Source organism: Balaenoptera borealis (assembly GCF_965194805.1).
Source record: "Balaenoptera borealis genome assembly, chromosome: 11".
NCBI classification, from domain to species: domain Eukaryota; kingdom Metazoa; phylum Chordata; class Mammalia; order Artiodactyla; family Balaenopteridae; genus Balaenoptera; species Balaenoptera borealis.
The window spans coordinates 97,081,756-97,109,074 of NC_138868.1; the positions used below are offsets into that span (position 1 = coordinate 97,081,756).

The 27,319-nt window shown below is 50.2% G+C and overlaps 2 protein-coding genes across 9 annotated transcripts in view; one reads left to right on the forward strand and one right to left on the reverse strand.

The window, feature by feature from the left end:
* Positions 1-1,694, forward strand: part of RNF214 (ring finger protein 214) — a 49,843-nt gene extending 48,149 nt beyond the window's left edge. For 5 of the 6 annotated variants that reach the window (XM_082339756.1, XM_082339758.1, XM_082339760.1 and 2 more), the window contains 2 exons: positions 52-147; positions 1,063-1,694. In XM_082339756.1, coding sequence (XP_082195882.1) covers positions 52-147; positions 1,063-1,128 — 162 coding nt within the window. In that variant the 3' untranslated portion in view covers positions 1,129-1,694. The remainder of the gene's footprint in view (positions 1-51; positions 148-1,062) is intronic. The other variant, XM_082339759.1, reaches the window with a different exon arrangement.
* Positions 1,695-5,020: 3,326 nt separating this feature from the next.
* On the reverse strand, positions 5,021-27,015 carry BACE1 (beta-secretase 1). Of its 3 annotated transcripts, none has more exons than XM_082339768.1 (9): positions 26,230-27,004; positions 11,636-11,724; positions 9,942-10,158; positions 9,320-9,457; positions 8,476-8,610; positions 7,395-7,496; positions 6,889-7,038; positions 6,455-6,626; positions 5,021-5,806 (listed from the first exon to the last, which is right to left on the reverse strand). In XM_082339768.1, the coding sequence occupies exons 1-9, from the start codon at positions 26,488-26,490 to the stop codon at positions 5,565-5,567; spliced, it is 1,506 nt and encodes a 501-aa protein (XP_082195894.1). In that variant the 5' UTR covers positions 26,491-27,004; the 3' UTR covers positions 5,021-5,564. The 3 variants fall into 3 exon arrangements, 2 of the variants coding, with proteins under 2 accessions (XP_082195894.1, XP_082195895.1); XM_082339769.1 differs by lacking the exon at positions 26,230-27,004 and adding an exon at positions 14,969-15,171; XR_014231055.1 differs by having other exon boundaries at positions 5,676-5,806; positions 6,095-6,626; positions 26,230-27,015.
* Positions 27,016-27,319: the final 304 nt, after the last annotated feature.

A 27,319-nucleotide genomic window follows, 5' to 3' on the forward strand; every position in this document is an offset into this window, starting at 1 on the left:
GGAGGCCCAGAGGTTCCTTACTCTTTTGACTGTCCCTCCTCTGCTGTGCAGGCTCCAGCCACCTGTAAACTGTGTCTAATGTGCCAGAAACTTGTCCAGCCCAGTGAGCTGCACCCAATGGCATGCACCCACGTGCTGCACAAGGAGGTGGGTGCTGCATGCCTTCCTCTTTTTTCCACTCTTTCTTTTTGACAGCTGAGATAATTTAATTTTCTTGAACATTTTACAGTGTTGATGCTCATCATTAATATCTGAACATAAGGTTTTCAGTCAATCGTGGCTTAAATATCAGCAGAATTCAGAATACTGGCAGCTAGGCTCTCCCAGCTTCCTTCTACCCCATTCCCTGTAGGGGACTAGACTGGATAAACAGTTCATACTAGAACATTGATAGTCACTGTCTTGGAAAATTGACAATAAGATATACATATCTAACCATTGTTTCGGATGTACCATTGCCAAGAGACTTTGCTTAGATGAGAGGAATGGAATAGGGAACCTCAATATGAGATTAGTAACTCCATTAATAAAATAGTTGGAAGGCTGACCTATTAGAGATTAACTTCACAAACTGACAAGTTATTCCTCTCTTTTATGATGGTACCAGACGGAGTTAAATCTCTTAGCACCAGAGATGATTTCTTTTTTACTATTTTGTTTTGTTCATTTTGTTTTTCTAAGAGGTAGAAACTGAATTTATATCTAAATTCTTGGTAAGGGAAAATCCTGAATAAGATTTGAGGGCGATGGGTATTAGGAGATGGAAGCTCATCTCAGGCTAAATGGATGGTAAGAAGGAGCAAGCCTATAGACAGTCAGCAGAAAGCAGCTTCACACTGTTATTAGCTGGTTTTTAACGTTCCCTGTAAAACAAGATCAGGTTCACCTGCTCTGAAGACTCTTCTGGCGGTAAAAGCCAGTGAAGCAGCCCTTCCAGTCCCCCAGTGAGCTTTTCTGACTTAGTAAACATCCCTTAGACCTGTTGAACCTTAACAGCGCTCTCTCCCCTCCTTCCCTCCATCTTTCCAGATCAACCTGAGGTATGTCTTTCTTTCTTTCCAGTGTATCAAATTCTGGGCCCAGACCAACACAAATGACACTTGTCCCTTTTGTCCAACTCTTAAATGACGGACCTGACTGGGGAGGAAGAAGAGGAGAAACTGATGTGAACAGGAAGCGCGGGTTCAAGATTTCTAAAACTCTATATTTATACAGTGACATATACTCATGCCATGTACATTTTTATTATATAGGTAATGTGTGTATAGAAAGTCTGTATTCAGATGTTCGTAAATGAAAGTATGTATATTATGCAGAAATGGTCTGTCCCCCTCACCTTGCAATTCCTCTGGGGGAAGCAGAGTGTAGGTAAGATGGTATTTAATTTGGCCTTGAAATTATGATATTCCTGCCTAGGGCTGTTTTCAGATACAATATAAAAACCATCTAGGAAGCTGCTCTTGCTCTAAGGCCACCCTGCTCTGATTTGGCTCAGCCTCTAGTCCATTTTCTTAAGGCTCATGTACGCAGATTTGAACCCTGGTGCTCACCTGCTGTCCAGCCAGATGCCTTGCTTATTGAAAGCCTCCGGAAGCCTCAGTGCTATTCTAGCCCTTCTACTCCAAATGGAGAAAATGAGACTGATTGAGGAAAAAATATATAACCCTGATAGTTTGATTTTTCATTGAACATTTTACTGTGTTAACACTCATTATTTGTACATAGACATTAGGTTTACAGAATAGTCTGTTTACATCAGCAAAATTCACAGTCCAAGAATAACAACATAACCAGGTCCCATTTTCCCCATGCCTCCCACAAACTTCTCTCCACCCTACTTCCTGGATAGTCATCTCTTTAGAAACTAGCATAGCCCACAGGTCTTTCCTGGGCCAAGCCATCCCTTTCCACCACTGACTTGGCTTCTGATCAAGCTTTCACAGACCAACCTTGTGAAGTCCTCACCGCTTCCCCTTCACTTCTGGTCTTCTAGTCTAGCTATCCCCCCTCCCCTTGAAGGTTAAGGCAGTTGGTTCACAACCAAGTTGTTTGGTGACCTTGGGTGAGTTCCAGGCAGGCACTGGGGTGAGGAGATGTCTGTGCAAAGTTCCTTTCAGGATGATCTTGGGATATGGGTTTGAATTTTTGAAGCAAGAAAGCTATGGGGGACATGCTTCCTGTCCTGGGAAAAATGGAGACCAAAGTGCTATGAAGAAGGGAGGTTAGATTTCAAGTTTATAAGTCATTTGTTCTATGGATAGCTATCTGGAACTAGGTCATTTTTTCACCTCTGCTTATTGAGCACTTCCAGTTTCTAGGTTTATACCTGGGAAAGCTGTGTTTCTATTAGAGCTTTGATCCTTTCCTATCCTTTTATCTTTACTCCTAATGGAAATGGCGTCAGCTCCCTTCTCTTTTGGAATTAAACAAGTAAAAATTAAGCAGTAATAAAAAAAATTAGCTCCAGGAAAGGATATTATTATATTACCAACAGGTGAATTTTTCCCATTCTGGGACCTGGAAATGCTTACTCGCACTAGTAGTACATATGAGGGTAGCAAAGATTTTTCCTTTCAGAGCCAAATAATTCTCTCTGTTCATGTTACTCTTCCTCGTCTTTCATCCTTGCCTGTCAGCTCATGAAAATACTCTTTCTCTTCTCTGGTCTTACTTGTCCAGGTTTATTGACTGGCAACAGTGTAAGGAAATGGATTTCCTGGGATCTCCTTGGCATCTTGTAGGGTGATGGAAATGGCCTGAGTACTCCCCACTGTAGAGGTCAGATGACCCACTTTCTTTGGTTAATGAAATATTAATGACTCTAGTTTGGTAGCCGTCATGAACAGGGAATGTGGCAAAATGGAAGACCAGTTCCTTTGTTCTTTTCATTTGGCTGGGGGGGGATTCATTTTTTATCTTGTAATCTTAAGATTTTATCTCCCCTCAACTTTACAGCAGCCTTTGGGCCACTTGCAGTATTTTTCAGTATCCAATGGAAATATAGAAATTAGAAATGGGTCTAAAAAATATCCTGTTTCTTTTCCACAAATCTTTGACACCAAAGGGGTAAAGAGAAAAAAGGAGGGGATGGGGGGCTTAACTGCTTCCTAGTGAAAGCCCCTGGAAACCAGCTGCAGCAGGAAGACAGTGTGGTGGAGGGTGTGCATGGGGGCCGGGACTCATCATCGCTCTTTGCTCTTTCTTGTTCAGGATCAATCCGAAAGCAACAGTTAAGTTTTGGCCACCCTTGTTCTCCCTTTTCCCTCTGTCCACTGGCCTGCACTGGTACAAACTGTGCAGACCCCCGGGGAAGGCCCCTGATGCAGGGAGTGGAGATGGGACAGTCATTTTTCTGGCATAGAATTTAAAAATAGAAATATAGAATACATATTTTTACAAGGAAGAAGCTGTTGTCTAGATTTTTTTTTACACTTCAGAGTTCATGGTTTCAGGGTAGAAAGGAAGAAACTGTTAAAAGAAAAATAAGTACAAGTTTTCTCTTTCAAAGAAAAAAATAGGACAATGAGACTTACTAAGGAAGGGGTTGAGTTTTATACCCTGGAAAGAGCTGGGGAAAAGCCAGTTTTCCCCAACGTGGGTCAAAATTATAAAGTGGAATGTGGCATTTTCATTTCACGGTAGCAATTCTGGAAGTTTATTTACACAGTAAGTTCCAAGCTGGAAGTGGACAGTCTCCAGTCTTCCTGTCAGTCTCTGTGGTTATGGGGTGTTCCCCGTCAGCCAAAGCAGCACCAGGTGCAGTGGGAATGAAGAGGACTCGGATAAAAAACTGCGACTCAGCATTCTTGTTTTATTGGTTTATGGCTTGTGGGCAGCTGGCTGAGGCCAGGATCTCCAGAGGCCCTCTTTGTATTTCCGTCTCCCTCATCAGGTAATTCTACACTGTGCGCGTCCCATACCTGGAAGCAGTGTGTTGACCAGAGAGGAATAGGGATCCAGTGGAGTAGTAAGAAAATTCAGCTCTTCCCATTAACACTGGTATCATAGTCGACTGGCTTAGAACTGATAGGGAGGAAATGAACTTGTTCCCCACTGTCTAGCCCAAGAACCAGCCTGGGTACCCAAGTACTATTAGGAGCGGGGAATAAAGAGCAGGATAGGGGCAAAGGATGGCCTCCATCAAGGGGCTCTTGTGGTGAAGGGAATTAGGAAGCGCGGAGGCTGTCATCCTTTTTCCACGCAGCCTTGATACTGAATGCGATGCTGGTGGAGCCAGAAAGCCCTGTGTTCCTGACATTCTTAGTATAATACTAGTGCCACTGTGGGATGCCTTAGCCAAATAAATGAGGGAGACCTTAGAGACAGGGAGAAGGCAATGAAACTGCTCTGTATCATGTCAAGATCTTACTACCACTTACAGCTGAACAGGAAGAAATCCAGGCAGGGGGGTATAGGGCATCAACTCTATACCTGTTGAATGCATCTTCAGGAGTCTGCTTTCAAGGATTAGATAGGAGAGGTCTCCTATCTATTCTTAGCACCTCAGCTACAAAGCTCTGGAGGAATAGGACTGGGGGAGGGGTGAACAGGTAGCCAGGAAGACAAGGTGCAGCCCTGTTATATCTGCTCTATTCCGGCTGCTTTCCCATAGGGCACCTGGGGCTTCCAGGGCTGGGTGTGTTTCAGTGCTACCAGTCACGTGTAGAGTAGAGGGTTCAGGTAGGGACGAGGAATTAATAAGGTACAAATTCATTTGTTAGATGGAACCTTTTAGTGGGCACTTTTCCTTTAAGAGAGTTAAAAAGAGCTTTTTGGCTAGAGAAGCCCTTCTTCCCATCATCGCACTTTTGGTCAGGCTGCAACCACAGAAAAGAAGACATTGGGAAGCAACACCCATCTTAGAAGATGGGATTCTATCTTGGAGATGCCGTCTAAAACTGGGACTGGCGAGCGGTCATGTTCTGGCCTTGCCTCGCTTTGATCCCAGCTTCCCTGTCTTTGCACTCCCTCTCCTTCTCCTCGTCCAGCCACCCCCATTTGTACAAATTATTTGTACAAATTATTTTTAAATTATTTTTTAATTCAAGAGGCAGTCTTTGCACCAATGTTATAGGCTTGTCTGTACAGTCCCTATCTCTAAAGCAAACAGCAAACGGTGCGTCCGTTCCCGCTGACTGTGGCCAGCAGGGAAACAAGATTGGCCCTTTTCTCTGCTAGGGTACTGCAGAGACACACACTGCAGTCACCTTACTTCTGGAACTAAGAAGAGAAGAATACTTTGGGTTGGAGAATCTAAAGGGATGGTGGACAAAGGTTCAGGGCTGAAGTTTCAAGCAGCAGAATTTCCCAACTCAAGTTTGAGGTGACCAAGAGTATTCCCGCCATCAGAGCATTTCTTTCTTCCCTCTCCTGGTTCCTACAGGTGCAGTCCCTGCAACCCACCTTGCCAGCTTTTCCTTTTCTGTCAAGGCAGAGGCATTTGTGGGTGGGTGAGGGTCTTGAGGTGCTCTGGCCACAGGTGCCGTCTGTGTCTCCTCCTTGTGACCAGAGCGAACCACCAGATGTGGTCCAGGGGGATCTCTCTCTTCTGCCCGTGGGCCTCCTCACTTCAGCAGGGAGATGTCATCAGCAAAGTCATCATGCTGATGGCGCAGGCAGCGGAGGCAGCGCCACTGACACACCATGAGGCAGAGGGGCAGCATGAAGAGGGCGCAGATGGCAGCCATGACATAGGCTATGGTCATGAGGGTCGATTCATCTGTCTGTGGGATGTTGTAGCCACAGTCTTCCATGTCCAGGGTGACAAAAGGACCTTCTACCGCTGCTGTCCTGAACTCATCGTGCACTGGAGAGAGGGCAGATGTGAGTCACAGAGCAGTTTGGATTACACACCCAAAAGAACTTCCCGGGACAGGCCTTGAAACCAGCCCTTGAGGAGGCCGTAGAATCTCCCTCCTGGGAGATATTTAGGAGCAGGACAGAAAGCCGTTGCTAGGTGGGGGCATGGCTCTCCTCCCAGGTCACTGGGGACAACAACCCTTTCCTGTCTACCTGTGCAATAGGAATGATACCTAAAAGTCAGTCATTCTAAGCTGACCAAAGAGCCAGCCCTACATATACCTAGTAAACTCACCTGCTCCTGCTGAAATTCAGTTGCAAGACCCTGCCAGTAGCATTCAACCTCGGCATACGGCAGCTGACAGGGTCAGTATAGGCCCAGCCTGCCACCCTTGGATCTAGAGCTTCCCAAGGTGCCGAGGCAGCTCTTGCTGTTCTGGGTCTCCAACAGAGGTTGCCAGTCCAGGCAGGGGTCAGCATGCCAGGCGATACAAAAAAAGCACAAGCACCAACGCTAGCTTTTACACAATACGTGGACTCTGGCTTGAGGCAACTGTTACTCCCTCCCAGACTGACAGGGGCCCGGGTACCCTCACCACTGGACAGGGAGAACGTGGATAGACTGACCCCACACCCTCGTCCCTGGCGCTCTCACCATGGCAAGCGCTGACAGCAAAGCCAATTCGTTTCCGGGCCCGATCAAAGACAACGTAGAAGCCCTCCATGATAACAGCTCCCATGACAGTGCCCGTGGATGACTGTGAGATGGCGAACTTGTAACAGTCGTCTTGGGACGTGGCCACATCTTCCACTGGCCGCAGGTATTGCTAAGGATAAGCAATCAAAGAGTGAGAGTATGTCTTCCTCCATCCTTCACCCCATCTCTGCCTTCTTGGTGTCGATGCCCTTAGGCTGCTCTTCCCTTTGCCAGCCCTGAGCTCCGAGAGGCTGGTTTTTCCCAGAGCCCTTTACCGCTGGATCCTCATCTATTTTGTCTTCCAAGTACTAGGAAGCCATGCCTGCTCACTCTTTCTCAATATATCCTTTGTTCTCGTCCTGGGATCCCACCGATTCTGGCCAGGGACATACCTGTGGAAGGATGGTGATTCGGAAGGACTGATTGGTGACCTCACCCATTAGGTAGAGTGAGATGACCGGGAAAATGTTCCACGGGGTGGTGCCTGCTTGCCAGCACACCAGCTGCTCCCCGAGCCAGAAACCGTCTGGAAACTTCTCCGTCTGTGTTGATGAGAAAAGGATAAAAATGAGGAAACGGCCTCTTTCACCATCTCGCCTCTCCCATTTTCAGATAACACTGGGCCCTTTGCTTGCTTTTCCATGAAATACCCAAACTGGGGAAAGGTCAGCCGAAACCCAAGGATTAGAGGAAGAGAGCAAGAGAGTAAGGGCAAAACTTTGGGCTGGGGGATTGTGTGCTGAGCAAGCTGAGGCCCATAGCAGAGAACCGTTTTTTAAGAGATTTAAGTAGAGGGATCTAAGGGTAGACATCTTGGCTCTTGTGGAGGAACGTGCCTCTCACAGACTTCCTGTGACACTCTGTCATCTCTTGTACCCCTGTCCTTAGTCCCACTGACCGAGGAGGCTGCCTTGATGGATTTGACAGCAGCTTCAAACACTTTCTTGGGCAAACGAAGGTTGGTGGTGCCGCTGTCAACGATGCTCTTGTCATAGTTGTACTAAGAGGGAGAAGAGAGGGTTAGAACATCAAAAGCCTTTTTGAGGCCAGGCTTTGGCCAGAATTGGAGGGGTAAGGCTGACTGCTTGGGGTCCTTCCTGGGTTGGCATCCTGGCTTTGCCACTTCTTAGGTGGATCTCCTTGGGCAAGTTACTTAACATCTGTGCCTCAGTTTCCTCATCTGTAAAATGAGGATAATAATAGTACCTACCTCAAAGAGTTATTATAAGCATTAAATGAATTAATATATTTGAAGTGCTTAGAATTGTGCCCTGCACATAGGAAGCATTCAATAAATGTTAACTCTTATTATCTTGGGTGGGTAGACATTCTCTAAATCTTGAAAATAAAAATACCTTGTATAATGCTTTTAACTTTTCATAATACGTTTGTATCTGTTCTAATTTAACATACATGAAGAATCTAGGTAAGGAACACCCAAATAGTTTAACTGCCATTTATTGGGTCTTGCTGTGTGTCAAGCACTGGGATAAACACTTCATTCACTTTCTCTGTTTTCACCACAGTCTTTGGAAAAGCTGTTTTTACTTCTGTTTTGCAGGTGAGGAAACTGAAACACAAAATAGTAACTTGCCTGAGGACACATAGCTAGAGCAGAGCTAGAAACCCAGATCTTTCTTACTCCGAAGCCAGACTCTTCTACTACGTCATGTCACACTGCCTCGCGGACGACTTGCCCAAGGTCATAAAGCAAGGCAGTGACTGGAGTCCAGATGTGCTTTTTTCCGTACCAGACCATATGCGACGCAGCCTCTGGGAAAGTGCTAAGCCAGTCCCTAGCCGCAAACCTCAGGTCCCGCTATGTGACTATTAAGCTCCTTGCTGTTCCATGCTCAGCCCCCAACCCTCCTGCAGGTCCTGCACCTCAACCTCATCCTCCCAGCCTCATAACTCGGGGTCTGGCCTCACACGATGTTGCCTCCCCCTTGCCTCTCCTTGCTTCCCCCAGGTTTTATTACCTCCTTGCAGTCCATTTTCAGATCCTGTCCATTGATCTCCACCCGCACAATGATCACCTCATAATACCATTCCCGCCGGATGGGTGTGTACCAGAGGCTGCCCATGTACAGCGAGTGGTCGATACCCCCGATGATCTAGGGAGAAAAAGAGCCAGTACCCGTGTGCCAACACAGAAGGACAACAAGTCACCCAGAGGGCAAGCAATAGGATCAGTCATTTCTGGGGTGGCAAGGCACTCTACACATCGCCTTTCTCATCTGCCTGCTTCTAATCAAACCACGCCCTAAAGCGATTGATACTTTCTTAAATGTGTTAAGGATGTGTTCAGGGGAAAAGGCTTTCCAGGATTTTTAATTGTTTCAGAATCACACAGCCCTTGATATAAAGTTATTTAAACCTAAACTGGCATAATAAATGTTGAGTGAATGATAGTTTGCTTCTATTGTAAGTTTTATTTTCTCTGCTTGTTGGAGATAGAGAACCATTCACCAGTTGTCCTAAATGAATTAATAAATAGACTTTGAAACTCCTTACATCTCTGCCTTCTGATCATCAGACTGAATAGTCTTGATTTGAGAGGGCTTATTTTCATTTCCTTTGAAATTTTCCTAATCATCTGTCATCCTTTCCAAGTTTACAATAGGAGCCTCAAGTCCTTTCTGGAATAATGCAAGGAAGAAAAGGGTAGAAAAAGAAAAATGGAGGTGGGGAACATAAAGAGGTTCCTCTTGATTCTCAGTAGTGGAGCCCAAGGCTGTGGTGTAGCCTCAGAGGGTAGGGAGGCAGCAGGTACTCATGTCTCTGCCCAGCGCCAGGACCTCCCCTCTCCCAGGGCCTACTCACCATGCTCCCTCCAACTGAGGCCAGCACTTCCGACTGGTTGAGGGGGAAGCCAGCACCACAGAGCTGCAGGGAGAAGAGATTGGGCACGTGGGTCTGCTTTACCAACGAGTCAAAGAATGGCTCCAGGGAGTCGTCAGGCTGTGACAGAGAGAGACAAGGAGTGAATCCTCGCACAGAGGGCCCTAATGGAAAGAGGAATGGGAGGGCAAAAGCAAAACTTGGGGGATGTTCCTTGGGAAAGACCATCCTGAGGGACTGAGATTTGGTGGAGAGAGGGACAGCAAGACACACTGGCAATGCAAACAGGAAAGATCTGTAGGATCATTGATCCCCATCTGCTTAACCTGTTTCAGAGTTACGGGGGCCTCTCTTATTCTTAAAGATCTTAGCGTCAATAGAAAAGATAGCCTGTTCCTCTACCTGTCACCATAGTTCTGCCCTCTGTAGGGATGAAATTCAGACTGCCACCCTATCCCCCTGTAAAGTAATTCTTTAAACTGATTTGTTTCCCTCCCTTATTCAGTTCCCTCCCCTTCTCTCCCGCAACGCCGTCCCCCCCCGTGTAGCATGCAGTGTGCAACGTGCAGGCAGAGTGTCTAGGGCTAGGCCTTGTTCCTCTCACCCTGGCGATCTCAGCGTAGGCCAGCCCCAGGATGCCCTCCCAGTTGGAGCCATTGATGAAGAACTTGTCTGATTCAGTGATGGCAGCGATGTTGGCACGCACGGTGACGTTGGGGCCATGGGGGATGCTCACCAGGTCGGTGCCCAGCTCCCCCTCCCACTTGCCCTGGGTGTAGGGCACATACACGCCCTTCCGGAGGTCCCGGTATGTACTGGACCTGTGCAAAGCAGGCAGAGATCTGTTGGGTGCGTAACCACGGCTGGTACAGGGAGCCAGCATCTAACCTACTCCCAGACGCCTAATCTCATCTCGGTCATCTGCATAAGACAAGATGCTGTCAGGCTGCTCAACAGAACATCCGTAGATCCTTCACCGGGAACAGAATAAGTGACCTTGCAGACAGACATGGGGAGCCGTCTCTGGGGCTCGCTCTCCTGTGTCCATAGCTCGTATTCCTAGATCTGGAGCTCAGGCCCTGGAAGAACAAGTCTAGGCTTTGTGTATTGTGACTGCTGCTGCCGAAGGGACAGCTAGCGGGCATCTCCCACCCCCCGCCCCCCGACCTTATCACGCTCTTAAAGAAAAGGAGCCATTGACTCTTTTGCTGCCTTGGGACCCAGTGGTACCATCTGAGTGAGAAAGTACCACTCTGAGAAAGTACCAAGTGGGTGAGTGTGGAACCTCTTCAGCAGATTCTTCCAAGGAAGGAGTTTGCACGAGCACCTCAGCAGGGCGAGCGGGCAGGACACACCACTCGGATGAAACACGTTCAACACCATGTGTCACCCCCATCTGTGTGGAATCACGCCTCTGACCAGGGCTGGTGTGTGTGATGGGGGCAGTGACGGGACACAGACAAGGAGCTAGAATGAATTCCCTTTCTTGGACCCTGGCCACGCCCCCTTCCCTGACTGCTTTCTTCAGATAGGGAAGTTAAAGGGCAAGGGGCCTAAGAAGGCGGCTTGGCATTTGCCTAGAAGTCCAAGAATAGGGTGTCAGTCTCGACTCACATGTTTTCACACACAGATACGCCTCAGACATGAGATGTCCTCTCGCCACTTCCTGCTTTTCTGTTAAAGGGGCTCCCAGATCATCCCTCACTGCCTCTGTTACCTTAAAAACCCACTTCCACCCTCCCTCCCACCTGTTAGCTAAGTCCAGCTGCTGGAACTCCCAGGAGGCAGGGAAGCATTTAGCTTTCAGTCCCTGATACCAGGCCAGGCAGTGGGGCCGTGGAAGGCTCTTCCTTCCCTTCCTTGAACAGGGCAAAGCCACCGAGAGTAGCTGCTCAGCCTAGACTTAGGTGGTGGTGTCAGAAAACCAGAGCCACTCAGGGGTGTGGGTTGGAGTCCCCAGGCCTCCCAATTCAGGCAGAGAGAAGGAGACCTCGAGATTGCACTGGGAGCTTTGGGGCTGCTCTCCTTCCTGCTTTCCCTCCCCCAGGAAGCTGCCCTATCTCGGAACTGAAGCACTTCCTGGCTGCCCCTCAACTTACCCTTCCCATAGTTTTCCTCCTCAACCCTCCAGCCCCTCCACTCTTCTCTTCTGGTCGCTGTTGCCTTCTTTTCCCTCCCTCCTCCCCAGCAGAAAGAAAGGCTCTGTGGAGCTGGTCCTTCTCCCTGCAGCCCTCCCCCGACCCTCCTTGGCCCTGGATCCTTGGGAAGAGCCTTCCCCCTTGCTCTCCCTGCACTCACAGCTGCCTCTGGTAGTAGCGGTGCAGGAAAGGGTGGGGGGCGGCCCCCACTGCGAAGTTACTGCTGCCTGTGTCCACCAGGATGTTGAGCTGTCAGAGAAAAGGGAGAGAAAGATGTTAGGACAGGAGGCCTGGACTCACTCCCTTCATTGTCCTGTCCCCTCCCCAACCCCCGGCTACGTGGTCTTCCTTTGGAGTGTCCAGGGTGAAGCTTCCAGATGCAGGACTGGACAGGCTGGCCCTCCTAGTACCACGACCACAGACAGAACATGGGGTCCTGTGACGCCCTCAGCATGGCCTCATAAACCTTGTGTCTGATTTTGTCTTGTCTGCAGAATTGGAACATTTTCTATGTCATCAGAGCCATATAACTGGTGTGTGTGTGTGTGTGTGTGTTTCCATTCCTCTTTCTCTCTACCTGCAGATGCCCTTCCTCACTCTGTACCGGCCCAGTCTGTCTGCAGAGCTTGCCCCTTCCCCCTCCTCTCTGGTTCTCCTGGGAAGCACATCACCGGCAGGCAGCCTGGCTCATCCCCTCCAGCTCAGAGACGAGCTATTCTAGGAGCTGGCACTGGCCAGGGGCGCTGTGGGGACCACAGTGGCATGTTGAGGCCCACGTGTTTTCTGACCCTGGCTGCCAGAATGTGGCTCCCCATGAAGGGCCCCCCTTCTGTCTCAGAGGTGACACAGACCTACGAGTCCCACTGTCAGAAATAGTGGGACTATAGCCAGGAGCCCCGTATGAGGTCCTGGTGAAAAGCCATCTCCTCGGGGCCCTGGTTTTGGCTCATTGAAGATGGACAGGTGTTGTCTTGCTGTTCCTTCTGTGCAGCTCCTTCTACGTCTCTTCTACCTTGTCCTCCTTCCTCCTGAGATGGCCTGACCCCTCCTCAGCCAGTCAGCCATTTTTTTGATGCCTCCTATATCCTCACAGGCAAAAAGGAAAGGCCCCTGTCCTCAAAAACACAGTAATCTGTAAAGTGAATCCTCTCTCTCTTTTTTTTTTTTTTAATAAATTTATTTATTTTTATTTATTTATTTTTGGCTATGTTGGGTCTTCGTTGCTGTGTGTAGGCTTTCTCTAGTTGCGGCGAGCGGGGGCTACTCTTTATTGCGGTGTGCAGGCTTCTCACTGAGGTGGCTTTTTTTATTGCGGAGCACAGGCTCTAGGTGCAGGGGCTTCAGTAGCTGTGGCTCACAGGCTCTTAAGAGTGCAGCCTCAGCAGTTGTGGCGCATGGGCTTAGTTGCTCGGCGGCATGTGGACCAGGGCTCGAACCCGTGTCCCCTGCATTGGCAGGCGGATTCTTAACCACTGCACCACCAGGGAAGCCCAAGTGAATCCTCTCTTGCCCACTTGTGTGTCCTTCACCTCAGCTTCTCCCCTGACCTCAGGGCCCTCCATTTCTGCATCACCTCTCCTCAGTGCAGTGAAGTCAGCTGACCTCGGCCTTGCTGCAGGCTCTGACCTTGTCACATAGGGCAGGTCACTGTGTTTCGTCCCCTCTGCCGGCTCCTCCGGCTCCTTCCTGCTCTCAGTGGTCCTTGGCAGGTCGGCTGACCGCACCTCCCCCGGCGCCCGCTCAGGCTTCCTGGCCTCCCCATGGCCACTGTCCCCAAGCTCTCTGACCCTGCCTCCTCCCTCCTTCCCAGCCCCCACTCCTGGCCTGGCTCCCACTTCCCTCCCCGCCCCTCTGCCCCTACTTGTCCCCAGTGTCCCTCTCCCCGGTCTCTAAGCAGCCACTGGCCCCAGATGCTGTGCTTTCAGAGAATCAATAGAGCTAGAGGCACAGCAGTTCAGATTTCAATCAGCCAGGTTAATGATTACAAAGACTTCTTCACCCACCCACTCCCCAGAAGCCGCTCTCCCACCAGCCAGGACTCTGGTCTCTGCACCACGGCTGGCCTCAGGCTTACAGGCGCCCCTGCTATCACTGGACCCCAAAGAAAGAGGGTCTCCTCCCAAGCGCTGGCGCCGGTGGCCGTAGGGGGGATGCCTGGAGTGTGTGTACCTGGCCGGCTCTAGGAGAATCCAACCACCTTTGACACTGGAATGGAGCTTTATCTGGGGGCTCGGCTGGGCTGGTCCAGGCCCCCTCCTCCCCACTCCTCTCTGTCCCGTTCGGGAGGACCCCTCTCTACAGGCCACTCCAACCCCAGCCCAGGGGCCCATCATTCCTGGTGCCCTTCCAGTTCCAGCCTTTCTCCTCACCTGAGGAAGTTCTCCCCACTCCGCCCCCAAGGGGGTCAGGCCCAGGGAGGAATGACCCCTCCCCTCCCATTGCCCTCTCTTTAAACCCCCAGCCCCAATACCAGGAATTCAGGCCACCACTGCTCTCTCTGCTGCCCCCTCTCCACCCTCCACCAACACAAAAAAGGGAAACCAAAATAAACAGTTGCCACTTCCTCATGAGCAAATGTCCTTCTGTCTATTTGCCCTTTGCACTGTGATCCTGCTTCTGAGAGAAGTGATTTTGGTCCTGTCCTTCCAGCATTTCTATCATGAGCCCCCGGGCAGCCTGAAGGAGGAGGGTTTGCGTGCGCCCAACCTTAGCAGACGCCCTCCCCTCTAATTTCACCCAGCGGGGGGCCGTCAGATGACCCCCCATCCCCCCCATCTCCCACAAGATCATTCCCACATGCCCCATCCATCCTGCTTTTCCACAATCCCTCCTCCTGCCTAAGGAGGATCCACCCCTCATGCCACGCCCCCCCACCCCCAAATCTGGATTCTTCCTTTTGGCATTTACAAATGCTAGTCTCTTCATTAAAAAAAAAAAAAAAAAAAATTCTTTAATCTCACATCCGCCTCCAGCTACCCTCTCTCTCCTCTCCCTTCACAACCAAAGTTCTCAGCCAAGCTGTCTTCATTTCTTCACCTCCTACTCATTCCTCAACCCATTCTCAAACTGAGTTTCGCCTCTATCCCTCCCTCCACTATAAAACAGCCCTTACTACAGTTACCAATGATTTCGTGTCACCAAATACAAAAGACAGTTTTCAAATCAATCCTCATCTTGCTTGACTTCTCTGGAGCATTCAACGCTGCCGACCCCTCCCTCCTTGAAACACTCTTCCCTGTCACCCTATCCCGTGCTTTCCTCCTACCTCTCTGATAGGATCTTCTGTCTACTTTGCAGCCTCACTTCTCAAGGCCTGGGCATTGGTCCTCTTCCCCTCCTGCTCTACTCTGTCCTTAGGCCATCTCATCCATGGCAGCGGCTACAATTACCACCTATGTCCTTATGCCTCCTGAGCTTTCAGCTCTAGCCCCTTCCTCCCCTTTGAACTGCCTCAAAGACACCTCGAATTCAGGACGTCCATGGCTGACCTTACCTGGTCCTGCCCATCTGTTTTTTCTTCACAGTTTCCCACATTAGTCACCATCCATCTGTTCCATAAGTCAGCAACTTCAGAGACATTCAAACACCTTCGTCTTCTTCACATCTCCATCCAAGGCATCAACGAGTCCTGCCCAGTTAACCTTCTTAAAAGTCTCTGAATGTATTCATTTCTTGCCACCTCCTTTGCCACTCCTGGCCAAGCTATCATCATCTCATCCTGGAATATGACAATAGCTTTTCAACTGATCTGGGTACATCCACCGTTGACCTCTCCAACCTGTTTCTGCACTGTGGCTAGAATGATCTTTTCAAAGTGCAGATGTCACCATGTTACCCTCCCGTGTCAATGGCTTTCCTTTGCTATTATAACAAAGACTTAAAGCCTTAACATTTCCTATAGGGCCCTTCATGGTCCAGCCCTGCCTACATAGCCAGCCTAGCTTGTCCCATACTTCCCCAAGCCCTCTGCCCACCAGCCGCACTGGCCTCATTTCAGGTCCTCCAATCAGCCATGGTCCCTCCCGCAAAGGCTGTTGGTCATTCACTCTGCCTGGACTATCCTCCTTTCCACTTGCAGTTTTGTCTACTCATCTCCTATGATCCTTCAGTCTGAGCTCAAAAGGGACTTCCTAGGGACCTCCCTTGTGGCGCAGTGGTTAAGAATCCACCTGGCAATGCAGGGGACACGGGTTCGAGCCCTGGTCTGGGAAGACCCCACATGACGTGGAGCAACTAAGCCTGTGCACCACAACTACTGAGCCTGTGCTCTAGAGCCTGCGAGCCACAGCTACTGAGCCCGCGTGCCACACTACTGAATCCTGCACACCTAGAGCCCATGCTCCGCAGCAAGAGAAGCCACCGCAATGAGAAGCCCGCGCACCGCAACGAAGAGTAGCCCCCGCTCGCCGCAACTAGAGAAAGCCCATGCGCAGCAAGAGAAAGCTGCGTGCAGCAATGAAGATCCAACGCAGCCAAAAACAAAAAAAGGGGGACTTCCTAAGGGAGAAAGACCAGGTCATATTCTCTGATTAAAATGCTTCCGTAGGACTTGCCACTATAATGTCATACTGAATCTCACCTCCCCTTGTATCTAATTTTTAAAAAAATCCCCATTGTGTCCCTACTGGGTATCACAGTGGCTGGCAATAAGTATTTCTTGAATTAATGAATGCTTAAAGGAAAAAGGGGAAAGAGCTAATTTACCCTGTTTTCGGGGTGAGGGAGGGATCTCTCAGTGGCCCCCAAACTATGGGTGTTTTTAGGTTATAGGTGTGGCTCTAGCTCAGACCTGCCTTCCTCTCACCAGGCCCCCTGGTTTGATACAGGCAGCCCAGAGTCCTGGAACCATCTTACTTCTTCCCCATCCCTTGGGGCCAGGCCAACTCAGAAGTCCCTGTAGAGTTTGCCTTTAGATGCCCAGAGGGCCGCAGCATGGGGTCAGGGCTAGGTCAGTGCCAATCACTTAACAAACAAATATGCCCCTGGGGGCCTCTGAGGGATGGCAGCTTCACGGGAAGTGCTAACAAGCCCCACAGGGAAAGGCACACTTGCCCATTCCATCCTGCAGGCGAGGCTCCCCTGGAGGAGTCTGCAGCAATAGATCTTGGCCGATGAGACAGATGTGGAGCTGCTGAGTTCAGGGTAAGCTCTTTGTTCCCAAATCCCACCTGTCTTGGCCCCAGCTCTCACTAGCAGATGGGAGTTGCTTAGATTCTTCTGGATGAAAACAGCCTTCAGGAGTCATCTGTCCATTGGCCTGGAGATATGGGAGCTTGTTCCAGTTCCGAAAGATCTCTAGTTATTAAGATCCATAACCTTTCTTGGCAGCCTATGCTAGGGTCTTACCACTATCGCACACCTCTGGGAAAGGGCTTTTTTTTTTTTTTCTTGCCGTGCGTCGCCGTGCAGCATGTGGGATCTTAGTTCCCCCACCAGGGATTGAACCTGTGTCCCTACATTGGAAGCTCAGAGACTTAACCACTGGACCGCTGGGAAGTCCCTGGGAGGGGGCTTTAACTCTAATTTTTCCTGCTAAAGGAAAGTCTGTTTTCTTCTGTGTGGGCCTCAGAGTTTACGGAGGAAGAGCCCTTATATTCTTGTGGTATAAGCCTTTCTGCTGAAGCTGAGATGTAGGAGCCTTTCTTCCATTTCACAGAGGAGGAAACTGAGACCAAGGGTAAATAAAAACTTGACCCCTCTTACACATAAGCCACAAAGCTAGGACAAGAGCCCCTTGGCTCTGGCCAAGCCCCAAGTCTGCTCTTTCATCTCCTTGACCTTCCTGTCTCTCTCATTCTCTCTCATTTGGAAAGGAAATACATGGTAGATTGTTGCACTAATGAATCATACGCCCTGTATCCATGCCCTGGTGTGATCCCCTCTGACATTGACGCTGGGCTTGGCCATGTGACTTGCTTTGACCAATGGGACATCAGCAAAGGAGGAAAGCAGAGGCTTGTTAAGTGCTTGTGCACTGGGGAGACTGGCCTCTTGGAATGTGGCCCTGAGCTTGTATGTGAGGAGGCTCAGTCTTGCCTCCTTGAGGATGAAAGACTTCATGGAGAAAGAGGTCCAGCAGTCCCAGCTTAGTCCGGCCCCCAGCTGACCCACCCGCTGAATGCAGCCACACAAGGAGCCCAGGTAAGATCTGTAGAATCACAGCCAGCCCACAGAATCCTGAGAGACAATGGCTCTCGTTTTAGTTTGTTACACTGCATCAGATAACTGCTACAAAACTACCTGAATTAAATCCTGAGATCCTTGACTTTGGGGCACCTACCCACCCATCGGTCAACTCCAAATACCATCTCTTATCACTTTTCCCCTCTCTCACCATCAAGTTTCTCAGTAGCACAATGATCTGTCACCTCTGCATATGCTGTTTCCTTTACTTGAAACGTTCTCTCCCCGTTTCATCTAACTTCTGTTCAATTTTCAAGTTGTGGTTTAAACATCCTTTCTCCCAAAGGTCTTGCCCTGATGCCCCAGCCCAGATTAGGTTCCTCCTCTCGTAGGTCCTCAAGAACACCTGTGCTTCTTTGCCTACCCTTTCATCCAACTTGAAATCATTTATCCAATGTCTGTCTGTCCTACACACTATGAGCTCCACAAGCGCAGGGAGCACATTTCTGTGCTTATTATCTAATTCTTACCTAGCCCTCAGTAGGTGCTCCGTAACAATATTTTTTAACTGTAATTGCCTCATTTACTGCAGGTCTCTGTGACTCTACATAGTCTTGCTATTAGTTCTCAGCCCCAGGGTCCTTGCAGGGGTGATTTTCAATCGGGTACTGTGTATGGTGACGATGGCAATGGATACCCACTGTACCCACGAAATTGAGTAGCCACCCACGTTCTTAGAGCAGTTGGAGTGATTTCAGGACTCGCTGGTCCCGGAGTCCTCTGAGTTAGCTTCATCTGCTTCCCTAAGTGGACATTCCCAGACCTGAGCTTGCCCAAGGCTGAGAGATGGGGGCAAGGAAGGACATGAGGAAGCTCAAGTCAGCAGCTGGTCATGGCTGAGAGCCAGCGCAGCACACAGCTCCTGCCTCGAACTGAGTCCGGCACCTGCGTCCCATCCAGGCTCCTCCCACCTTGACCAAATCAGCTGACCCAATGGAAATGGACTCCTTTCTCAGACATATCTTCTGCTTCCACTTCGCTCTCCAGGCTGAAGCTGGCAATCAATACCTGGGAGCACGTAGGCTCCCTGGTGCCATTTACCCCATCTCGGGCTGTTTTTTTAAAGGAATCCCAAGGTGGCTGGGTCATCCCAAACCTTATCTAGGGCACCCTTCCCCCTTTAGACAGGATGCTCCATTTCCCCCAGGCTCAAACCCAGCTCAACTAATATCTATCAGTGCTTCCTATTCAAATGAGATGATGATGTGAATGGTCAAGAAACTTATATGTCTGTTCTTAAAGGAAAGATCTAAGACAATGGTGTTCAAACTTTTTTTTTAAGCAGTAGAACCCTTTTCCAATCTCATGCAGGATCCCAGTGTACCAAAGGGAAAAAAGCAGAGATACTCTGCTTTAGGGAGAGGTTTTATTTCTTTGTCTCCATCCCCTCCCTGTGGTGGCTCTCGAGGCGTCTCTTTGGCACCTTCAGCCTCCACGGAACCCATCTGGGAAATCCTGCTTGGAGGGTATCACAGCCACTGCTACCTGCTTTTCATTGTCAGACAGTAAGTCCTTCCTGCTGTCTGACCTTGTCCCATCCACAGGTTACAGGGGCTGTAATAGTCTCTGAGTCTGTCCTCAGGACAGGAGAACGAAGCTGATCTCTGGCATAAGCCCACTTTCCTCCATGGTGCCTGGTTGTGCTCTGCACATAGGTCTGTTTGCTTGAGCCATTGGGAGATGCCAGGGTTCATGCCTTGTGCTATTTGGTGAAAACTCCACAGGCGCTGGAGTCGAACAATTGGTGGGGTTCACCAAACCTGAGAGGCCAACCAAGGAGACATCCAGCCTGTACATAGTGGGGTTACAGTGGCCAGCAGACAGGGTAGCCACTGGGCCCATCCTGCCAGGGGAAGCTCAGGGCAGCTCTAGGACCAGGAAAATGGTGTTTCCTTTCCAGAACTCCCCACTGCCCAGGCCTCCCAAGCGAGATGGCTCCCAGCAGACAGAGAAGTTAGTTGGCAGGTAGGAGGGCTTCCCTGAGAGATGTTTCTCTTCCTGGATTTTCAACTAAAATTTTCTGCTTAGCTCTTTACTGGAGATACCCAAGAAGGGCTCTTGACCATCTACCTTAGTGAGGGGGCACGGTCTTTCTCAATGTCTCTCCCACTCCCAGCTGAACTCTTTCTTTCCAGACCTGGGGAGGAAGAGCAGGAGATAGGTGTGAAAGGACAGCCTAAGAGTCCCAGCAGAGGCCTACGTGCAACCCAAGCCCAACCCCAGTCTATAGGTTGCCTCCCAGTGCCTGAGGCCAAAACTGTCTTGACTGGGGCTGGGCTTCAGGGTCATCTAACTTGGAGGGTGATTCTTTGAGTTCAAAGGTTTTTGACCTTTTAAGTACCAGAACTCAATCAATCAATCAATCAAACAAACCTGGAATTCCACTGTACAAAAACAACAAAAGCTGACCTATTCTGGGAGGGCCGGGAGATTTGGGGGCAGGTGGGACAGGGGAGGGCTTGGTGAGGGGAAAGGTGGAAGGTACAGTCATGCCTCTTACCTTTCCCCTAACCTCTCCCTCACCCTTGAGGTCCCTTTACAGAACCCCACAGATCTCAGTTTGAAAACCATTCTAGGGAGGGGGTCAGGAAAACCACTTGGCATCTTCATGGGTTTTGAGATCCAGAATCCTCACAGTTTTCTACTTCTCTGATCATTTTCTTTTGCTCCCTTGATCCCTAGTCTACATCCAATATTCTTTCCCTAATCGTTTTCCTCTTCTCTCTCCATTCTCTCAAACAAGTTCATTTGCTAACTTGGCTTCCACAAGCACCTCTCTACAGGTGACCCCCGAGTCTACCTGTCCAGTCCCAACTTGTCTCTTGGCTTCCAGATCCCCATTCTCAGCTGGTTGCTGGATACATCCACAAGAATTGTCCACTGGCACCTCAAAGTCAACCAACATGTCCCAGACTTTGGAACGCTGGAAAGAACCAAGTATTTGGACTTGGAATCCAAAGACCAGGATTTGAACCCTAGCTCTGTTCTTCCCTAGCTGTGTAACTTTGGGCAAACCACTTAATCCCCCTGAGCCTCAGTTTCCTCCTCCCCAAAACAGACAGGCTAATACCTTGCCCTTTTTAATTAAAGCAGAGTAATAAACATGGAATTTTGGTAAACTATATTGTGCTTTAAAACTTGCTCCTTTTGCCTTGTATCCTGATGCAAACACAGTCAGAGAAGTTCAAAGGAGGGAGACTTCTTCTCTTCCCTCTCACCCACCAGGGACAGGGAACACCTGGTTGACCTGACAGGTGAATGCTGGCTCTCTGAAGACTTCTTCTCTTTTATATCTTCTTTCAGGCCCACATGTCCTAATTGAAATCCTTGTCTTGGACTCTAGAACATCCAAGTTATCCTGCACCCTGGCTTAGTTTTCCTAGGACCAAAATTCACTAGACCATTTCTCTGCTGCCCCCAGAATAAAACCCAGCACCCACTCAGGCTCACAGCATCCCTGTCACAGCTTCCAGCCTCTTAGCATAGCTCACGTCTCTCTTTACGAAGTTTTTTCTCCCCACTCTCCAAATAGCAAAGCTTTCTCATCTTTCTAGGCCATATTCAAATGCTACCTTTTCTGGCAAGCCTTTCCTAACACTCTGTCAGAAGTAGCTGCTTCTTTCTTTTTTTTTTTTTTTAAATTTGTTTATTTATTTATTTATGGCTGTGTTGGATCTTCGTTTCTGTGCGAGGGCTTTCTCTAGTTGCGGCAAGCGGGGGCCACTCTTCATCGCGGTGCGCGGGCCTCTCACTATCGCGGCCTCTCTTGTTGCGGAGCACAGGCTCCAGATGCGCAGGCTCAGTAGTTGTGGCTCACGGGCCTAGTTGCTCCGCGGCATGTGGGATCTTCCCAGACCAGGGCTCGAACCCGTGTCTCCTGCATTGGCAGGCGGATTCTCAACCACTGCGCCACCAGGGAAGCCCTGCTTCTTTCTTTATACTTCCAAGACTCACTGTTCTTCTATTTGTACCAAATGCACTTGGTCTTGTGTGGTATTTAGGCATTTACATGTCTGTGTCTCACACCAAATCGTGAGCGCTCCAAGGGCTGAGACTATGACGTATTCTTCTCTTTTGTAAGTAGGTGCTCAACAAATATTTGTTAAACTGAAAATTGACCATCACCAGATTTCAATCCTAACAATTAAATTATTGGCCTGTGTTTGGATGGTGATGCTCATACCGTTATAATGAGATGACATCCTTTCATTTAAGCAAAGAGAATGAAAATGCTTTCTCCAAGATCTCCAGTTCTGTACTTACAGTGGCCCATCAACAATTCTATTTAAAGGTCTTACACTTTATTTATTCATTTGCTCAACACTTTTTAGGTGCCTGTTCTGAGCCTGGCGCTGTCAGAGATATTAGCCAAAGAGAAATAAAACACTGCAAAAATTCATTAATTAAAAAAGACATTGTCTTCAAGAGCTTGGTGTTTTATGAGGGAAACAAACACAAAAACAGTGACACGTGCTGATAAGTGTAGTAAGGAAGACGTGAGTAGGTGTCAGGAGAATGGAAGCGGGATCTCTGATAAACTCTCTCTTCTTCTCAAATAGGTGGTATGGAAGAGTAGGGAGGTCAAGGGTGAGACACGGTCTCAGCTTACTGACCTGCCAATTATTTAATTTTTCAGTCCCCATTTCTTCTGCTAGAAGCTGCAAATGGTAAGACCTTTTTATATACTGCAGGAATTACTGTAAAGAACAAAATAGTCTATGTAGAATATATTTTAAACTTTTATAGGACTTACCTGGTGGCACAGTGGTTACAAATCCATCTGCCCATGTAGGGGACATGGGTTCAAGCCCTGGTCTGGGAAGATCCCACATGCCGTGGAGCAACTAAGCCCATGCGCCACACCTACTGAGCCTGCGCTCTAGAGCCTGCGAGCCACAACTACTGAGCCCGCGTGCCACAACTACTGAAGCCCACGCGCCTAGAGCCCGTGCTCTGCAACAAGAGAAGCCACCGCAATGAGAAGCCCGCGCACCACAACGAAGAGTAGCCCCCGCTCGCCGCAACTAGAGAAAAGCCCGCGTGCAGCAGCAAAGACCCAACTCAGCCAAAAATAAATAAATTAATTTAAAAAAAAACTTTTATAAACTGTAACCATAAATACAAGGATATATTTGTACACCCATAGTCCTAAACCATCCCCTCCTGCCAACTTTCTCACAAATGGTCTTGTCATGTTCTAATTCATCCCAGATCGGAATCTTGAAATCATCTTTGACACCTTCCTCCTCACCCTCCGCACCAATGTCACCGAACCTTGCATCCCGGTCTTCCCTCCTTTTTCCACCTGATCACAGCCTCACTCTGTCCTCGTCATAGCGCTCCACACTTGGACCTTTGTGACAGACCCTCCTGCTGCCTGCATCTCTCAGTTCCATTCTTTCTAAAATTCAGAAGCCTCTTCCTGAAAGATTGCTTTCTTTGTCATTCCCCTGAACAAATAAATTCAATTTCCCCCTTATTTCTGCAGACCAAAGTCCAAACCTTGTGGTTTGACATTTAAGGCTTTTGGCCACGTGGTTCTATCTTATTTACCCAAACCTGTAACATTAGCTGGCCTGGGTTTCTCACTGTCTCCTGAACGAACATGCATAAGCCCAAACACACATAACTCATTCTCTCATTCACTGTGTCCTCGCTTGGTCTCAGGGGATAGGGTGGGAAGGAGTGGACACACAAATGAAGTGCAATCACAGTTCGGGAGGACCTTTCTGCACTGGGAATGGTCTCGACCCTCCTATCTATCCTTCAAGACCATGCTCACAGCACATCTTCACGAGGCCTTGCCTGATTTTACCTCCTCCAGAACACCTATAGGGACTTCCCTGGTGGTCCAGTGGTTAGGACTCCGCACTTCTGCTGCAGGGGGCTCCAGTTCGATGCCTGTTTGGGGAACTAAGATGCTGCATGCCGTGCAGCCAAAAAAATAAATAAATTAAAATAAATTGAAGAAAAGAACCCCTCCCTCAAAAGAATATAGATGGAAAAAAAAAAAAAAAAAAGAACACCTGTAGCACTCACTCACGGTACTGCTATAAATCAATGCTTGCCAAACTTGAGACACAGCCCCCGAGGTTCTGACCTAGTAGGTGTGGGGAGGGGCCAGAGAATTTACATTTCTAACTGGCTCTGATGACAAGGGTCTGGGGTCCTCACTTTGAGTACAACTGCTGCAGATTACTTTGTACAAGCACTTATACTTTCACTTCCACACTAAGCTCTTGAGGTAGAAAATATATTTTCTGTCTCTTTGTGGATCAGTCCCCCAAAACCAGCAATGAATTGCCTGGCATGTAGAAAGTGCTCCCCAAGTTTCACTGTTGCTCGTTTACAGTACTGTGCCTTTCACGTTCTCATTTGGTGCTTATAACAACCCCACTGGGTCGGGAGAAAGGGCATCCTTCTCGCAGACTGCGGAAGGCAGAATCAAGTCACCATAGAGCACAGACTGCCTGGCGTTGGCTCGAGTATGGAGCCGTAAGCCAACTCATAGGGTTGCTCTAACTGTGGTCTCCCTGCCACTGGCTCCTTGGACTGGTGCTCAACTTGAAGCCCACTTTTCCCTTCTCCTAGGAAGGAGCGGGAAGGAACTGACATTTATTGGGCAATTACTCTCTGCCAGTTTCTGGGCTGGGGGATGTACATATTATCTCAGGGGTCCGGGGAAGTACAGTAATGGGATCCCCCATTTACATGTTTTATGTGTAAAACATGGAGGCTCAGAACACCCAAGTTTTTATGCTTCCTTGCAGAGCAGAGGCAGGAGTGGCCAGACAAGTTAGGAGAAAGTGATTTCACATTTACTGGAGGTCAAGTGTGTGTCCAGGTGCATTGTTCTAGGTGCTTTCACCTACCTAGTCTCCGTTAATCCTTACAATCACCTTCCAAAGGAGATCTCATTTCACCCATTTTTAAAGACACGGCAGTAGCCTCAGAGACGTTATATAATTTTCCCAAGGCCACACAGCTGGGAAAAGGGAAAGCTGTGGGTTGTGGAGCTGGAATTCCTGGTCTCTCTGATCCCAAAGCCCTTGTTGGTCCCATAGCCCCATCCTGTGTCCATGTCACAGGGTCTATGCACAATTTTCATGGTGCATCGGTAGCAGAAACGGGACTAGGAACCAGGTCCACACAGCCTCCTTCTCCCTGACAACAGCTGGCATCCTGTTGGCTCAGGCTGCTAGAGGCCTGGATTCAGGCTCTGTCCTTACACTGATTCAAGACTGTTTATAGTACATAGGCAAGAGGAGGGGTAAGTGGGGAAGACCAGAGCCTTGGTTCAGCTGGGAGGTGGGAGGTAGGCCTGGGTGGCATGGACCTCGGAAGGCTCGCTTCCATCAGGTAATTGGGAAGCGGAGGCTTGTTTTTCCCCTAGATCCGGTGTGAGAGCTGTTTAGAAGTCCAGGAAGTGTGGTGGTTCCCTCTGCCCATAGACACACTCCCACCTTCACAGACCCTCCCAAGGACAAGCCTCCCAGACACAGATCAGGGGGAGGGGGGTGGCTCAGAGATGTGCAGGCTCAGATTCAAGGTGACACTCACCAGCACACACAGAGCCATCCTGCCACCCGTGCCCCGGCTCACCCACAGAGGTGGCAAATTCTCGCAGAGGGCAGCCACAGCACCCCGCGGAGGGCTGCTCATGGCACACTCCTACCCGGCCAGAGGTACAGAGGGTGCAAACTCCAACCAGCCACCTTGAGTGTACCTTGGAGGACTGTCAGAAAGGATGTGGCGGGGGGGGAGCTGGCAGGCAGTGTTTTCTCCATCGCTGCCATCCCCCACCCCTGAGCACCTATCATCTCATGGAGGGAGTCTCATGCTTAGAAGGGGGCTCTGGCTCCTCTGCTCTATGCAGTTTATGATCTGTCCTTTCCCCAGGCTCAGTTCAGTTCCCTCTGGCCAGTACTTGGGAGGCATCAGGTCGGGGAGGGGCTGGAGTGCAGGATGCAAAGCTGGGGAGGAAGTAGGGGCAGGGGAAGGCAAGAGTCAGCCCGGGGCTCCTGGATTAGAGTGGAGGTCACAAGGAACTCGGAAACCTTGCTTCGCTGTCCTGTGGCAGCTCAGACACGGGGAGAAAAGGGCCGGTCCAACTCATGCCAGGATTCCTTGGTCCTCAAGATGCTGGGAACCAATGGTCAGAACCCCAGATGCCAAGATTGGGTGACCAAGATCCAGAGCAGCGGGGTTGGGAGACTCAAGCTTGGTCTGGGCTGACACCTGTTCACAGCACCCCTGTTGTTTGGACTCTTCCCCAGGTCAGGCTCCCCCGACTAACAAGTTTCTCTTGCCCCAAATCCTTCCTGAGCCATGTGTGTGTGTAAGACTGAGAGAGAGGTGAGGGCAGACAGAAGCCTGTGAGGGCAAGGGAAGTGGGAATAGGGGCTTTGGGGCTGACTGCTGCCAGTATGATCCCAGAGGACAGGTTTGGGAGAGGGTCCCTCCAGCCCGCACCATGCAGCCCATTTTAGCAGGAGCCGGCTTGCTGCACCCCCAGCCTGTCTCCCCTCGTCTCGTGCAGGAGGGAGGGGAGGGCTGGCCCGGCAACCTTACCGTCTGTGGGGGGCTGCCCACGGTCATCTCCACGTAGTAGCCCTGACCGGACTTGCCCCTCAGGTTGTCCACCATCTCCACAAAGCTGCCCCTCCGGCTGGGCTCCTCGGGCTCCTCGTCGGTCTCCCGGGGCAGCCGCAGCCCCAGGGGGGCGCCCCCCAGCCCGCTTCGCAGGGGCAGCCGGATGCCAGGCTGGGAGCCGTGGGCAGGCAGCACCCCAGAGCCCATCCATAGCAGGAGCCAGGGCAGCGCTTGGGCCATGGTGGGCCCTGGCCTTGGGGCGCTCTGGGCTCACTCCAGCCCGCGACCGTCCCTGTGGCCTGACCCCAACTCTGGGTGCTGGAGGTGGCTTCTCAGGAGAGTGAGCGGTGAGGCATCAGGGCTCCGGCGCCTGCAGGCCCCTCGGCCAGCCCTGGGTCCAGGCTGTGGGGAGCGGGCAGGAGAGATCCACAGAGAGACAGGAGGGGAGGAGACGGATCCGGAGCCTGGCTACATCTGGCGAGCGGTCCAACCTCAACGGAGGTCCGGGAGAGGCCGGCTCGGGCCCCCCGGGGGGCTGGGCGGGGCGGGCATGGCAGGTCGGAGGCTGCTTTCCTGGTCCTCCCGGCGGGGCGGCAGCAGGGGAAGGGTCAGGGGCTCCGGGCTCCTACGGCTGCGTTTGCTGCTCAGGCCACCATAATCCCGCTCCCAGCTCCCAGGCAGCCTGGGGAGACGGAAAGACTTGTGGCAGCGGCTGTCAAAGCCAAAGGGTTTTCGCTTTTCCCTGGGATCGCTGGGAAGTGTAGTCTTCCCATGGCAGGCAGCCCGGCTTCCGGGGTTGGTGAGGGGTCTGGGATGCCCTCTGCCGAGATGGAGTCCACCCTGCAGGACCCTGGCAGGATGGGAAGGGCCGTCGGGATGGAGTGGTGGCAGACCTCTCTTGTTCCGTCAGCCTTTCATTGGGCATTTCTGGAGCACCCACTGTATGCCAGGCACTCTGCCAGGCCCTGGGGCTACAGAGAGAAATAAAATGCATATGCACCGCACAAAATGATGGGGAATTAAGGAGCAGGGATTTGGGGGACATCTGTGGGGTCTGGGAAGACTCAGC

Excerpts from the sequence above, each read along its gene's own strand:
- BACE1 (XM_082339768.1), bottom strand. The coding sequence starts at position 26,490 with ATGGCCCAAGCGCTGCCCTGGCTCCTGCTATGGATGGGCTCTGGGGTG. Across the intron at positions 11,725-26,229 it reads TGGGCAGCCCCCCACAGACG|CTCAACATCCTGGTGGACAC; the intron begins GTAAGGTTGCCG and ends TTTCTCTGACAG. Across the intron at positions 10,159-11,635 it reads CGCTACTACCAGAGGCAGCT|GTCCAGTACATACCGGGACC; the intron begins GTGAGTGCAGGG and ends TGCTTTGCACAG.